Source organism: Bos indicus, chromosome 20, assembly GCF_029378745.1.
Source record: "Bos indicus isolate NIAB-ARS_2022 breed Sahiwal x Tharparkar chromosome 20, NIAB-ARS_B.indTharparkar_mat_pri_1.0, whole genome shotgun sequence".
In the NCBI taxonomy this organism is placed as follows: Eukaryota; Metazoa; Chordata; class Mammalia; order Artiodactyla; family Bovidae; genus Bos; species Bos indicus.
Genome location: NC_091779.1, coordinates 32,734,785 through 32,750,841, shown reverse-complemented (window position 1 = coordinate 32,750,841; position 16,057 = coordinate 32,734,785). Strand labels below are relative to the sequence as shown.

At 40.6% G+C, this 16,057-nt stretch overlaps 1 protein-coding gene across 1 annotated transcript in view; it reads right to left on the bottom strand.

Annotated features, from left to right (window-relative positions):
* The window catches only part of OXCT1 (3-oxoacid CoA-transferase 1), a 160,925-nt gene that overhangs the window by 7,347 nt on the left and 137,521 nt on the right, over window positions 1-16,057 (bottom strand). Inside the window, exons 15-16 of the mRNA XM_070774718.1 lie at window positions 8,579-8,659; window positions 1,557-1,658 (exon numbers count right to left, since the gene is read on the bottom strand). Of these exons, the coding sequence (XP_070630819.1) occupies window positions 1,557-1,658; window positions 8,579-8,659 (183 nt within the window). The remainder of the gene's footprint in view (window positions 1-1,556; window positions 1,659-8,578; window positions 8,660-16,057) is intronic.

The window sequence follows — 16,057 nt, the reverse complement described above, 5'->3', positions numbered from 1 at the left end:
GAGCTGTTCTTAAAAAGGTATGTGAGAAGCAAAGTCTATTTCTTCATTTTTCAGACACATTTCACCTTTACTTTCAATTAACTCTAAATGGACTGAACTCTCTGCCCAATCCCATTAGTTTGGTGATTGGTGATTCACAAATAAGCTCTTATATTAAAAGGCTATTATTTATATTATCAGGCCCGAGCTGGTAGTAGTAGTAAAGAATCCTAAAACTGGAGCCTATTATACAGAGTGAAGTAAGCCAGAAGGAAAAACATAAATACAGTATACTAACGCATATATATGGAATTTAGAAAGATGGTAACAATAACCCGGTGTACGAGACAGCAAAAGAGACACTGATGTATAGAACAGTCTTATGGACTCTGTGGGAGAGGGAGAGGGTGGGAAGATTTGGGAGAATGGCAATGAAACATGTAAAATATCATGTAGGAAACGAGTTGCCAGTCCAGGTTCGATGCACGATGCTGGATGCTTGGGGCTGGTGCACTGGGACGGCCCAGAGGGATGGTATGGGGAGGGAGGAGGGAGGAGGGTTCGGGATGGGGAACACATGTATACCTGTGGTGGATTCATTTTGATATTTGGCAAAACTAATACAATTATGTAAAGTTTAAAAATAAAATAAAATTAGAGAAAAAAAAAAAAGAAAAAAAGAAAAAAAAATAAAATAAAAAATAAAATTAAAAAAAAAAAAAAAAATAAATGATTCCCCTAAGGCAAAAAAAAAAAAAAAAGAATCCGCCGGCCAATGCAGGAGGCACAGATTCACAGGTTTGATCCCTGGGTTGGGAAGATCCCCTGGAGAAGGGAATGGCTACCGACTTCAGTATTCTTGCCTGAAGAATTCCATGGACATAAGAGCCTGGCGGGCTACAGTCCATGGGATCGCAAAGAACTGGACACAACTGAGTGACCCCGTGGACTTTATTCTCTTTGTTTAAAAAAGGGATTTGGAGATTTCTTAGTGGATACTCCCGATGTTCTTATATGCTTTGTAAGTCAGAGTTTTAAAGCACAGTTTTTCTTCAAATACAGGAATCATCTATTTTGTGATTATCAATCCAGTGGTGTTAAAAGCTCAACATTCGAGGATCGCCCACAGATGGAATGATCAGGCAAAGAAGTTAATCAGAGAGAAAATCAAATTCCACACATACGTTTCAAAATAAGGAAGTATCATTTGTCTGTGTGTGGCTCACATTTTTTAGTTAATTAAGTTTGGCTGTGCCCAATACATAACCCAGGAACAGAGGACTGCAAGGAATGTTACAGTAAATAGCTTAGAGCTCAAGCTCAACCTGCTGTTTGCAGCAGCTCCTAGTGGTTCCTCCCCCTCCTGCTTCTGATCCCTGAGCCAACCCTGTCCCCTGAGTCAGAGCCTGTTCCTGCTCCCACCTGCTCTCATTGGAGGCACCCATCCTTCCACTCCTGTTCCTGCAAAGGTCAACTCCAAAAATGATCACAAATTAATGGTTCATGTCCCATAAGTACCCATTAACCAAGCTCGGGGTACAGGACAAGTGGCTGGATTTGTTCATAGAAACACTTACTGTGAAATCACACCCAGTGCTCTTCTTTATGTCATCCACTGTCAGGCCTTCCCAGAGTTCAATAAGAGTCAGACCCTTTTTGCTGTCCACATCAAACACAGCCTGTCAAAATCAAGAAGATGACAATGACTATTCCTATCACTGTAATTATTTTATAGCACGAAACAGAAATAACCTCACAAGTTTTTTAAGGACAGAAAAGACCCAGGGTAAAAGACTGAAAATCAGCAATGAAAACATGTCAACTATATCTACTACATTTTGGTGAGAATAAACGCCAATGCCTTAATTGGCAATTAGTTGGGGAGTGCTGTTGATGCCAGAAAATAAATAAATGCTGACTATTGATGGCATTTGCCACTATTATAACCATTTTTTTTTAACTACTTTCCCTTTGTTAGATCTAACACTTTTGGTCAAAATTTAATTTGGTATTTAACAATGATCTGAAAAAAAAGAAGGAAGAAAAGCAGGGAGGAAGGAGAGATTTAGAAGGTGAAAGCACAGGAATGATGGGGGAAAGTTGACTGATGCTTCTCAGTAAATTACTGGAAACAAAAGCAGGTGCTCTGAAGTAGCTAGGAGTTAATTGTAAAGGGACAGTTTGCCCTGAAAGACAACTCCCTCCCCCACGTAAATATTAAAGCTTTCCCTTAAGTCCTGTGAAAACACACAGGTCTGAAAGCATAGTGACTCTCCCTCTGGTATGGAAATCAAATGAAGATGCTCACGTTTAGGACAAGCATGAGAAGGCTCACCTCACCCTAAACACTGCATTTCAACATTCTGATTGGTTATACTAGGTGATGGTGGTGCCAATTGGTATAGCTTGACCCAAGCAGGTAGGCTCAACCAGCTGTGTCTGATACAGAACACATGTGGTCACGCTTGGTAAAGCAACAAATTGAGTAGAAGGGACCCACAAAGTCATGCAATAAAATCTTCCATACAAGAATTCTTCAAAGCATTCTTCTGAGATGGTCTCTGGGGCTTTGTTTAGAAACTTCTAGTAGTAGAAGGCTCACTTTCTAAGGCAGATTACCTACCAATGGGAAGCTCTAACTGCAAGAAGCGAAACTGCTTTCCTAAACATTCACTCATGGACTCTACAGTAAGTTGTCCTCCATGCACAGGAACTGTTCCCTCTTCTAGTTTTCAAGGTCAGTCTTCCTCAGACTTAAACTTTTTATGCTTCCCAGATCTCTCATCTCCTCTGGAATTACCTTAAATTCAACTATTATTTGCAGCCTTAGAATCTTTATTTTCATCTAGCTTGGAAGTCCATCCCTAAATTGACATTTTTAAACACACTCCTGGAGGCTATTAAAAAGACACAGCAATGTGTACTCCAATATAAAATAGAAATTTTAAAAATAATAAAAAAGAAGACACAACAATATGTAGCAGAAAGAATCCTGGCTTTCAAGATGAACTGGAATTCCAGCTCAGCTGGCAATAGCTATGCAATCTTTGCTGAACCTGTCTTCACATCTGTAGATGTATGTCAAACAAACCTACTTCCCAAGATTGTTATACAGGACAAATATAATAACAAACCTACACGGAGCAGCTGGCCTCATGCCTGAGACATAGCGAGGACACCACAGAGGCATATTCTTTCTCCCACATGTGCATATGTGTGTGAACACAAATTAAAGCCTCCAAATGATTATCTGTCTCCAGATAATTGATATTTCTCCTCAGGAGCAAAACGTTAAGGGGACTAGTGATATTTGCTTTGTTTGATGAATAGACACCTGATTGGTTTTACTGGAAAAGATGATTTACATTTGGGATGATTTATTTCAGCAAACTTTTTTGTTTCCATATTTTTATGTTCCTAAAGAAACTTTTCAGCTGAAATATGTTTTGAGGGGGAAAAATTATCAGTGAGGAACGCCCATATGATGCAGTAGGTTATTCAATTTCAAAATGACAATTATAATTTTTTTTTAATTGGCAACTTTTTATTTGCAGAAAATGTGTCTGGAGCATCATTCATACTATATTCTTTCCCTTGTATTATGAACAACCACAAATTTATCAAAATGGAACAAATAAGAGAAAAAGAGCCTTATTGTGTATAACTGTGGTATTATGAGTATAAAGCTTCGGTGATCAAGAAGATAAACTCTGTGGCAAATGACATTGCTTTTAAAAACCTTTTATTAACATCTTTATCAATCCCCTAATTAGCTCTCAAGGTCATATATTAGAAAACTAAACATTATGAATTTTAAAAAAAATGAGAAATCTACTTTTGAAATATTGAGGGAGATTCCCCACTTAGTCATATAAAGTGTAAACAAAAACTTGATAAAAGACAGACACTAAAATCTAAAAGCTACAGCCAACTGTTCAACTACCAAGAATAATATTTCAATTACTTTGTTTTACAGATGAATAATTTTATTATTTTTTCACCACCGTAACAGGCTGCATTATGGATAAAGCAATTAGTCACAGCCCAAGTGCTGTTGAGGAAGGTATCTATCATCCCATCATTCTAGCAACACAAAACCAAGAAAGCAGAGTCGAAATATCTCTGAAGCCTCTTTCAAATGGCAGGCAACTAATGGAACTTTCCTTAAGAGCTGAAAATGGAATTCTAGTCCCACATCTGCTCTGGCAGTGTTCACAGTCATTAAAGTTAATAGCAAGGCAGCATTTATTAAGCATCTACTATGTATAGAGCACAGGGGAAATACCCTACCTACTCCATTCCCTGAGGCACCCAAAGTGCCACACCTAGCTCCCTTTATCTACACAACGCCACCTACAGGTTAGGTTCCAGTTACCCCCGTCTGCTAATGAGTTCACATATTCCTTCAAACTGTGACTTCTCTGAGCTCCAGATACCCATCTCCACTTGTTTATCAGAAATCTCAGACTGGATACTTTCGATGTCACCTTACTCAGGAATATAAAATTGAGTATGTTCAAACAAAACCTATTTTTTCGCTGCCTTTCCTTGCTCCTCCCTTTCTCTTCCTGCAGAGCCAGGCTTCATTAAAGATAAAAGAGGTAAACCATGACTCTAGCCAGAAAACTCAGGAATTACCTCTGCCTTAGTACTATGCCCCATTCATCACCAAGTTAGGCTGAGTCCATCTCCTAAATCTTTCTGAAATCTCTCTTTGGGTCTTGTGGTTTAGGACCTTGATATTTCTGACCAAGATACCTGAAGGGAGTCTCATGGTTTCTCCCCCTACTCTATGTAAAAACCACATGGCTCTTTGCTGCTGCTGCTGCTGCTAAGTCACTTCAGTTGTGTCCGACTCTGTGCGACCCCATGGACTCCAGCCTACCAGGCTTCTCTGTCCATGGGATTCTCCAGGCAAGAACACTGGAGTGGGTTGCCATTTGCTTCTCTTGGCTCTTTACAAAATGCAAATCTAATCAATGGCTGCTACTGCTGCTGCTGCTAAGTCGCTTCAGTCGTGTCCGACTCTGTGTGACCCCAGAGACGGCAGCCCACCAGGCTCCCCCATCCCTGGGATTCTCCAGGCAAGAACACTGGAGTGGGTTGCCATTTCCTTCTCCAATGCATGAAAGTGAAAAGTCAAAGTGAAGTCGCTCAGTCATGTCCGACTCTTCCTGACCCCATGGACTGCAGCCTAACAGGCTCCTCTGTCCATGGGATTTTCCAGGCAAAAGTACTGGAGTGGGGTGCCATTGCCTTCTCCGCTAATCAATGGTGTCCCCAGCTATTAAAAATCATGAAAGTGAAAGGGAAATTCGATCAATTGTGTCCAGCTCTTTGTGACCCCATGGACTATACAGTCCATGGAATTCTCCAGGCCAGAATACTGGAGTGGATAGCCTCTCCCTTCTCCAGGGGATCTTCCCAACCCAGGTCTCCCACACTGTAGGCAGATTCTTTATCAGCTGAGCCACAAGGGCAAAGTCCATTAAAAATCATGAAGGGCTCCCAACTGCCTTCTATATAAAACCCAAATTTATTAACAATATATTCACATTCCTTCATAATTTGGCCCCTCACTGGCTTTTCATCTTCAGCCTTCAAAATCCCTGGCTATACCCTTACTCCATGCTGTCCCATGCTCCACACTGTCCCACATGCAAGTCCTTGAGTAAGCTGTGTTTTAATACCTCTGTGACTCTGCCTATTTTATTTCTTTTGCCTAGAAGGGCCTCTTTGGTCTTATTTTCACTTATAAAAACTCATGTTTATTTTTCAAGACTCATCACTCAATCTATTAATTTCTCATCAAGGAACGTATGGTATTTACTCAACAGGCATTCACTGTGTACAGGTCAAGCGTTATGCTCAATGTTAGATAAACAGTAATAAGTGAGACAGGCAGAGCTTGGAGGTTATTTCAATACAGTGCTGTTAGGGTGGAGTCCTAAAACTCAGGGAAGCAATGACAAGACTTGGGGAGAGATACGGAAGGTTTGCCAGAAGAATAAGTAGCTGAGACATAAAAGATGAGCAGGAAATAGCGAGATGGCTAGGGTGGGAAGAGCATGCCAGGGAGAGAGACAGGATGTGCAAAGTCCCAGAAGAACACGGTGTGTGTTGGGGGGGAAGGTGTAAGTGATGCCACATAGTTCACAGCATTTAGGACGGTAGAGGTGGGGAGAATGTTAAGGCAAAAAGAGAGCAACAGACTGGAGGAGAAAAGATTCAGACTGTGAAATGCCTTGCAGTTAAAAGCTTATATTTGATGGGAATTCCCTGGTGGTCCAGTGGTTAGGACTCTTAGCTCTCACTGCCGAGAGTTGTTTTTTCGTTTCACTGAGACCCTCAGTTCTGTCCAACTATTTGCGACCTCATGGACTGTAGCCTGCTATGCTTCTCTGTCCATGGGATTCCCCAGACAAAGATACTAGAGTGGGTTTCCACTTTCTTCTCCAGGGGATCTTCCTGACCCAGGAATCAAACCCATGTCTCCTGTGTTGGCAGGCGGATTCTTTACCGCTGAGACTACTAGGGCCCGGGTTCAGACCCTGGTGTTGGGGAACTAAGATCATACAAGCTGTGCAGTGTGGCCAAAAAGAAAAAAGAGAGAGAGAAAGAGAAAAGCTTATATCTGATACCACTTAGAAGCTTTCCTGAGACTCTCTTGAGCCTGCTAAGCAGCCTTCCTCTATGTTCCCAGCTCAGCATCCGATCTGGCACATCTTTTCTGTGGACTCTACTACATGCATTACTCTAACTGCTGGCACCTCTGGATGCTTGATGTCAGCTCCACCTGAATGTGCTCCTGGGCAGTAGACTGTCCTCCTTTCTGAGCCCACTGTTGGCAATAGCCTGCCTCAGAGAAGGAGCTCAGAAATACTTATGGAATGAAAGAATGTAAAAAACAATAATGCAGATGGAGAGAAAGGGTAGAAAGCTTTTTTAAATGGCAGCAAAGTTAAATAACATATACATAATCTCATGAGAAAATGCAGGCATGTAATCAGTGGTTCCCAAGCTTTTTTGGCACCAGGGACTGGTTTAGTGGAGGACAATTTTTCCACAGACTGGGGGTAGCAGGTGGGATGGTTCAGGTGGTAATGTGAAAACAGGGAGCGACGGGAAGAAGCAGATGAAGCTTTGGTTGCTCATCTTAACGCTCACCTCCGGCTGTGCCAGCCAGGTTTAAGATGGGTACCCGGGGGCTGGGGGTCGCTATATTAGATGGTAAGTGCCAAAATGAATGGTGGGCCACTCTGAGGATGAAATTGTGAGTGCTAAGTTATCGGAAACCTCTTCATGATGAAGCTGGAAATTATATTAAAAGATGGGTAGAATCTGGGGAGGCAGAGTTGAATGGGAGTGGTTCCATATGAAAACATTAAACTGGTAAGAACACGGTGAGGGCGCACGTGAAGGGGGGCTACAGGGAGAAGAGGAAGATCGGGGGTAAAACGTAGCTGGGGTTACCCGTAGGAGCTGTACCGCCATCACTTTATTAAAGAAAACAGGAGCAAGGACTGTTTTGTCTTTGATTTCAAAGTAATGGATTCTTTTCAACAAGTTCTGTCCATGATTGTGGAGGAGTTTAAGAAATGATAAGACTTGGAATAAATAGTAGGTTAGATTTGTGCCCTTTTATCTGCTTGTTCTTCTCTATATGTCATCTTTATGGATATAAACTGCCCTAGGGGCAGGCACCATTTTAGGACAAAACTCTCCTTAAAATGTGGCTTCTGAAAAGTATTATAAGCCTTCTACTTCAAAAGGCTGCTTTAGGGTGCTTCGTACCACAACTGAATGAGGGTTCTAAACCTGACTGAGGCCAAAAGGAACAGCACCATTACGAAAAAACAAACAGACTCTAGATCTAGAGAATTCTGTCCTGTGGTTCATCAAAATACTGAATCAAAACAATGAAAATGACACCCTCCTGGCTCACTTACGAGAGCAATGTCATTCCAGCATCTCAGGTTCAAATCTGGGTCGGAAAGGAACTACAGCACCTGCAGTCATGCTGCTCTCAGTTTCAATTTACCAGTAACACTTTTCTATCAAAGAAGATAATATCTAGAGGTCCTCTAAAACGCAAGTGTGTTCTGAAGTCCGCTTTATGCAAGAACCAAAGAATAGATTTTTTGGTTCACTGTGGGGCCATACTGCAATTTGCACCTAAATGGTTAAAACCTAATTTTTACTGAGTTTCCTAAAATGAGATCCAACAATATGTATTTGCAATTCAGGAAATCAAAGAAGACAGGAATGATAAATATATTCTTAACTTTGTATAGATCATCTATTGTATTAGTCATAAGGCTCAATATAACTTTTATTTGTATCACACTGTCAAAGTTACCAAGGGCAATAGTTCATTTTGTGTGTATATGTATATTTCCAGAGAAGTTCACTTAAGAATTCTGCATCCAGAAACATTAAATTGATGAATCTTCCTATTCAGTCTACCCACGGATTAAATTAATCCCATGACTACCAATGTAATACACTTTTAGAAAGTAACAAAAAGTTCTAAAATGCTTACACATTTTTTAAAAAAGGTAGCAGGCACTAGAGGAAATGAAAGAGAAAGGCACTTTACCTTTTCAGTAATGATACGGTTGACACACTGCTTTCCTGTTAGAGGTAATGTACATTTCTCCATGATTTTATGTGCATTTCCCTGTTTTAAAAAACATCAAAAAGAGTAGTTAGGGGCTGATTCTTATTTAGAATTGGTATAAGATAGGACAAAAGGAATTATCAGAGAAATTGTCTCCTAAGTACAGGCTGTTTCAAAAACTTGCGCCATCATGCTTTCACCTTTCTGGAGGCAGCTTGTGTTCCTACAGTAATTTAAGGAGAAATACAAATGAGTAGCCAAAGGCATAACTGGTTTAGCTGGGAAACAGCCAGCCACAGATTTGATCTAAGCCTCCACCCTTAGATCTCCCAAGGAAGGGTCTCCTTGACAAATGAGTTATTTTTCTACCAAGGGTAGGGGGCATACATAGGATACAAATGCATATTATACATTCCTTCAAGTTTTATTTTTATTTGTTGAAAAAGTAATACATTCACAGAAAACAGAAGCTCTGGACTCCCCTCGTATCCTTAGACATGCTCTGAACAGGAAATCAATTTCAACTTTATTTAGCATTTTTCTATATACTTCTATACATTTTCTTCTTACCTCTGCATTTTAAATTTTTTTATTTTATAACAAATTTTACTATCTACTATGGCTTACTACAGGATATTAACTATAGTTTTCCATGCTATACGACAGGACCTTGTTGTTTATCCACCCTATATACAATAGCTTGCATCTACTAGACCCAGACTCCCAATTCAACCCTCCCCTGCCCACCTGCTTTCACAAGTCTGTTTCTTTTTATTTTTATTTTTTTGGCTGAGCAACATGGCTTGTGGGATTTTAGTTTTCCAAAAAGGGATCAAACCTGAGCCCTAAGCAATGAAAATGCTGAGTCCTAACCACCAGACTGCCAGAGAATTCCTTACAGGAATTCTGTTCTCTATGTCTGTGAGGCTGTTTCTGTTTCATAGATGAGTTCATTGTGTCGTATCTTAGATACCACATGAAAGTGATATCATAGGTATTTTTCTTTCCCTGTCTGACTTACTTCACTCAATATGATCTCTAGACTCATCCACGTAGTTACAGATGGCATCATTTTATTCTTTTTTATGGCTGAGTAGTAGTACTCTAGTATATATATATTAATTAATGTGGGATATTATTATTTGATAGGCAATATTATATATATGTGTGTGTATACATATATATCTATATATACATATATATAGATATCTTCTTTATCCATTCATTTGTCAATGGACATGTAGGTTTCCATTTCTTGGCTATTATAAGTAGTGTTGCTATGAACGTAAGCGTGCCTGTATCTTTTAAAATTAGAATTTTGTTCAGATATATGCCCAAGAATGGGACTGCTAACTCACAGGACAACTCTATTTTTAGTTTTCTAAGGAACCTTCATACTGTTTTCCACAGTGGCTGTACCAATTTACATTCCCACCAAAAGTGTAAGAAGGTTCCCTTCTCTCCACACCCTCTGCAGCATTTACCATTTTTACACTTTTTAATGATGGCCATTCTGACTGGAATGAGGTGGTGCCTCAATGTAGTTTGATTTGCATTTCTCTAATAACTAGTAATGTTGAGCATCTTTTCATGTGCTTATTGGCCATCTGTATGTCTTCTTCGGAGAAATATCTATTTAGGTCTTCTGCCCATTTTTTCATTGGGTTGTCTGGTTTTTTGTTATTGAGTTGTATGAGCTGTTTGTATATTTTAGAAATTAAGACCTTGTTGGTTCCATTTTTTTCAAATATTTCCTCCCAGCTTGTAGATCATCTTTTCATTTTATGATTTCCTTTGCTGTGCAAAAGCTTATAAATTTGGTTAGGTTCCACTTGTTTATCTTTGCTTTTATTTCTACTGCCTTGAGAGACTGCTCTAAAAAAATACTGCCATAATTTATGTTAGAGACTGTTTTGTCTATGTTTTCTTCTAGTTTTATGTTGTCATGTCTTATATTTAAGTCTTTAAGCCATTTTGAGTTTATTTCTGTGTATGGTGTTAGGTAGTGTTCTAATTTCATTCTTTACATGTAGCTGTCCAGTTTCCCCACAACTTATAGAAGACACGGTTTTTTTCTCTATTGTATATTCTTGCCTCCTTTGTTGAAGATTAATTGACCAAAGGTGTGTGATTTTATTTCTGGGCTCTGTATTCTGTTCCATTGAACCTCTGCATTTTTAAATGCTATGTTGACAAAGCTATTTATGTTTTAATTAATCAGCTTTAGGTATTATCTATTAACTTCTTACAGGGGCACATGAAGACTTTCCTCTCCTGCAAACCCCCATGCTTCATCATCTTCAGTTCACCCAGCGTAGCTATGTCACAATTCGTATATAACTCAATAGTCAGAATTTACACTATGCTGGCAAAATGACTCTACAACGGCTCACTGATACCCCAGGCAGTGTAGAAAACCATGATTATATTCACTTTCTTATATAGCTATTTGCCTTTCCTGGAATATATCTGGGCCTCCGTTCGCTCATTGGTAAACTGTGTGTGCTGGTCTATACTCATATTTTTTTTCAAAGTTTCCTTCAGCTACACTGCCTTTTCTTCAAACATGAAAGAGGGATTGAGATGGGAAGCAGGTTTTCAACCATCAACCCCTTTCCGCCATTCCCTACTCCCCCAACCCCGTGCAGTGCAGAGGTGACCGATGGGGCACATCTCTGGAGCACAGCTGAAACATTAGCTCTAATGATCTGATCTTCAGATCATTTTCTTCTGATTATGATGAAGCTCCTTTCTAAGGATCAAGCACCAGGAGCCTAAATTACTATTTCCCTTGAGGCTGAAGGCTAATTTGTCACATTTTAGATCCTCTATTTAAAATGGCAAAAATGTTCCTACTGCTTCCATGTTGGGTCTAAAAGCCCCACACATGATGCTATCACCATCTTTAGCCATCTCCAAGTTTTACCTTCTCAATTATGCACTGCTAGCTGGCTTATGTCTCTCTCAAAACTGCTATCATACTAAGTATGATCAGAAGCAAAGGATTTCAAATAACTGGGCTTAAGATTTTACTCCTTGTAATAACATGTCAATGCACCAACATACGAGTAATTAAGAGGCTTTAGTATACTTAATCCAGTGTATGGCACAAAAGATATTCAGTGTTTTTTGAACGAACGAATGGGGAAAAAAGGGGAATTCCATTGGGAATCTTAGGTGAATCTCAAAAACTGACAAACTGTATTACTTTAATTTAGTCAAAATTAGTGCTAAATATATATAGAGAGAGTGGATAGACATTACACTTTTAACAACAAACTGTATGTTTCTAGATTTTACTGTGTAAGAAAATTTATAGCTGTAGAAATAAAACCTCATTTCTGCTTCATTTTTAATGGTCTATTTTCATTCCCAGATTTCAAAGAAAGCTTGCACATGTCACAGACGCTTAATTACAGAGCTGAAATTAATGATGAACATTCGAACTGCTATAGTTGTCAGGACTCCTTGCACTTCATACAACTCAACTAAGACATGTCACAATGAATTCCAGGTCTGCATGTGAACAAAGTGAACAATCTGTGGGCCTCCAAGGAACGTTTTTCTGTGGGGAGCTCTTACTTTGTTCCCGTTATTTGAGCAAGACCTACATCTGGTGTGAAAGCAGCCACTTGGGTTCCAATGAACAACCAACTCTGGTTTTGGAGAATTTCAACTACCAGAATTAATTGTGCCCTACCAAGACAGAAGGGCTTCCCTGGTAGCTCAGCTGGTAAAGAATCCGCCTGCAATGCAGGAGACCTCAGTTCAATTCCTGGGCTGGAAGATCCCCTGGAGAAGGGATAGGCTACCCACTCCAGTGTTCCTGGACTTCCCCTAGTGGCTCAGACAGTAAAGAATCCACCTGCAATGCAGCAGACCTGAGTTCAATCTCTGGCTTTAGAAGATCCCCTGGAGGAGGCCATGGCAACCAGTATTCTTGCCTGAAGAATCCCCATGGACAGAGGAGCCTGGCGGGCTACAGTCCATGGGGCCAAAAAGAGACGAACGTGACTGAACGATTAAGCACAGCACAGCACATCACCAAAACACACCTTTCAGAAACCATTTTCCATGTAAACAGTACAGCTCAGTGATTCAGAGCAGAGTCAAGGACCTGAGTGTAAAGCCTCACTCCACTCCACACTAGCTGGTCAAGGATCCTGTGTCTTATCCATCTGCTATACCTCAGGGGTGACTGTAAGTGTCCAGCACTTAGCAAGTGCTCAGTAACCTTGAACTGTTTACATAACATACACTGAACATTTCTACAATCTACTAGGGAATTCTTTAGGCTTTCTTGGTGGCTCAGATGGTAAACAATCTGCCTACAATGCAGGAGACACAGGTTTGATCCCTGGGTGGGGAAGATCCCCTGGAGAAGGCAATGGCAACCCACTCCAGTATTCTTGCCTGAAAAATCCCATGGACAGAGGAGCCTGACAGGCTATATGGGGACCTACATGGACACAGTCCATGGGGTCACAAAGAGTCCTACACAACTTAGCAACTAAACCACCAGGGAATTTTTCAGGAAGTCTTAAGTTCCTCAATGAAGTTGAACACAGAATTACACAGAAAATGGCCTAAACAAAATTCCCGAGACCCACAGAACCAATGAAACCGCAACCCATATTTGGGAGCAAACCATATGGCTGGCGGAGAAGGCAATGGCAACCCACTCTAGTACTCTTACCCAGAAAATGAACGGAGGAAATGAAAATGCTCCTGCCATTGACGGAGGAGCCTGGTAGGCTGCGGTTCATGGGGTCGCTAAGAGTCAGACACGACTGAGCGACTTCACTTTCACTTTTCACTTTCATGCATTGGAGAAGGAAATGGGAACCCACTCCAGTGTTCTTGCCTGGAGAATCCCAGGGATGGCGGGGCCTGGTGGGCTGCCGTCTATGGGGTCGCACAGAGTTGGACACGACTGAAGCAACTTAGCATATGGCTGGCCTAGGATGGTAGCACCAACGGTATTCTTGTGGTAAGAACAAGGTATCTAGATGACTCCATTCACACTGAGCTTCAAGACATAACACAGATCAAGGAAGAAGAGAAAATGAGATGCAGAAGGATTAAAGAATGTCACAGTTTCAATATTCAACAGTAGGTTAGCTATGAAGCCAAAATATGACTAACTCTCACTTGAGCACTCTATTCTAACCACGCCAGGCTGAGCCTTACAATGTGCTATGATTCACAAAGCAGGAACAATCGCTGGGTTTTTAGCAATAAAAAATAAATCCCAAAAAAGAGATGTAGTGTAGTGTGGTAGCAAAAAACACTTTATTAGGAGTCCAAAGACCAGGTGTTTCATTTTAACTCTTCCATTTAATTGTCATTTGGTCCTTTAAATTCTTTGTGCTGTGGTTTTCTTTTCAACTGCCAAGTCTTCTTCCTTACCTGATCACGGTAGGAAGAAATGTTCTGAACGTGCAGTATAGTGGGAGGGATTGACTCTACATCCGAATTTTTAGGGTGAGTGGTGTCTTGTTCATCTCCATCAATCTGCTCCTTTCTTTCTCCATGAAGAAATGTCAAAAAAGGTAGATGACCAGACACCAAGTGAAGCATCAAAAAAGCTCTGACTGGTCCTCAAGGCTTCTGATTTTTATATATATTTCCTTCTTTGCTAACTCCATCTAACCTTGGTGAACATTTCAATCTCTTTCCTCCACCTGCTTCTCCAGCTTTTCTCTTCTCCACTGCATCACTTACAGGCCTCCTACAAAATCTAGGAAACCACCATTTTCTTTTTATCCAACCGAATACTTGCTATTACTTGCTTCATGGTGATGTCTCTTTAATTCTTTAGATAATCTGTGTGCAATTTTGCTAAATTCTTCAGTATAAATAATTCTGGTTAAATGATAATAAACCTCATGTCATCATTACAACAAGCTTCATGTTATCATAATAAACTTAATCCAAGATAACAAGTTCTCTTTTTTACAGTGATTTTTGCATTCCATGTCAACACTTGATTTATCGGAGGCAACAGAGCATTCATGTAAGACTTTGATTTACATAAAACCCCATTTCATGCCCATCTTTTCTGTTAAGTGTTTCTTAAATGTGCCCCAATATTATTTCTTCTTTCAGGCATCTTCTTTGGGAAAGCCCTGTGATCAAGTACAAAGAAGGCAAAGTCTAGAAGGTGGTTGCTCCTTAAGGGAACAAGTCTTCAAGCGTGTGTTCATGCCACCTGAAACACACTCCATGTACCCCTTTACCCCACATTTGAATGTCAACACCCACCCCACTCTTCATGACTTGGCTCTGGTGTCATCCACCCTGGAGAAACCATCTCCAACATCCCCTACAGAGTGCCCCTACACCAATTGCACTCATCTCACATGCTAGTAAAGTAATGCCCAAAATTCTCCAAGCCAGGCTTCAGCAGTATGTGAACCGTGAAATTCCTGATGTTCAAGCTGGTTTTAGAAAAGGCAGACGAACCAGAGATCAAATTGCCAACATCCGCTGGATCATGGAAAAAGCAAGAGAGTTCCAGAAAAACATCTATTTTTGCTTTATTGACTATACCAAAACCTTTGACTGTGTGGATCACAATAAACTGTGGAAAATTCTGAAAGAGATGGGAATACTAGACCACCTGATCTGCCTCTTGAGAAATTTGTATGCAGGTCAGGAAGCAACAGTTAGAACTGGACATGGAACAACAGACTGGTTCCAAATAGGAAAAGGAGTACGTCAAGGCTGTATATCGTCACCCTGCTTATTTAACTTCTATGCACAGTACATCATGAGAAACGCTGGACTGGAAGAAACACAAGCTGGGATCAAGATTGCCGGGAGAAATATCAATAAATAACCTCAGATATGCAGATGAAACCACCCTTATGGCAGAAAGTGAAGAGGAACTCAAAAGCCTCTTGATGAAAGTGAAAGTGGAGAGTGAAAAAGTTGGCTTAAAGCTCAACATTCAGAAAACGAAGATCATGGCATCCGGTCCCACCACTTCATGGGAAATAGATGGGGAAACAGTGTCAGACTTTATTTTTCTGGGCTCCAAAATCACTACAGATGGTGACTGCAGCCATGAAATTAAAAGACGCTTACTCCTTGGAAGGAAAGTTATGACCAACCTAGATAGCATATTCAAAAGCAGAGACATTACTTTGCCAACAAAGGTTCGTCTAGTCAAGGCTATGGTTTTTCCTGTGGTCATGTATGGATGTGAGAGTTGGACTGTGAAGAAGGCTGAGCTCTGAAGAACTGATGCTTTTGAACTGTGGTGTTGGAGAAGACTCTTGAGAGTCCCTTGGACTGCAAGGAGATCCAACCAGTCCATTCTGAAGGAGATCAGCCCTGGGATTTCTTTGGAAGAAATGATGCTAAAGCTGAAACTCCAGTACTTTGGCCACCTCATGCCAAGAGCTGACTCATTGGAAAAGACTCTGATGCTGGGAGGGATTGGGGGCAGGAGAA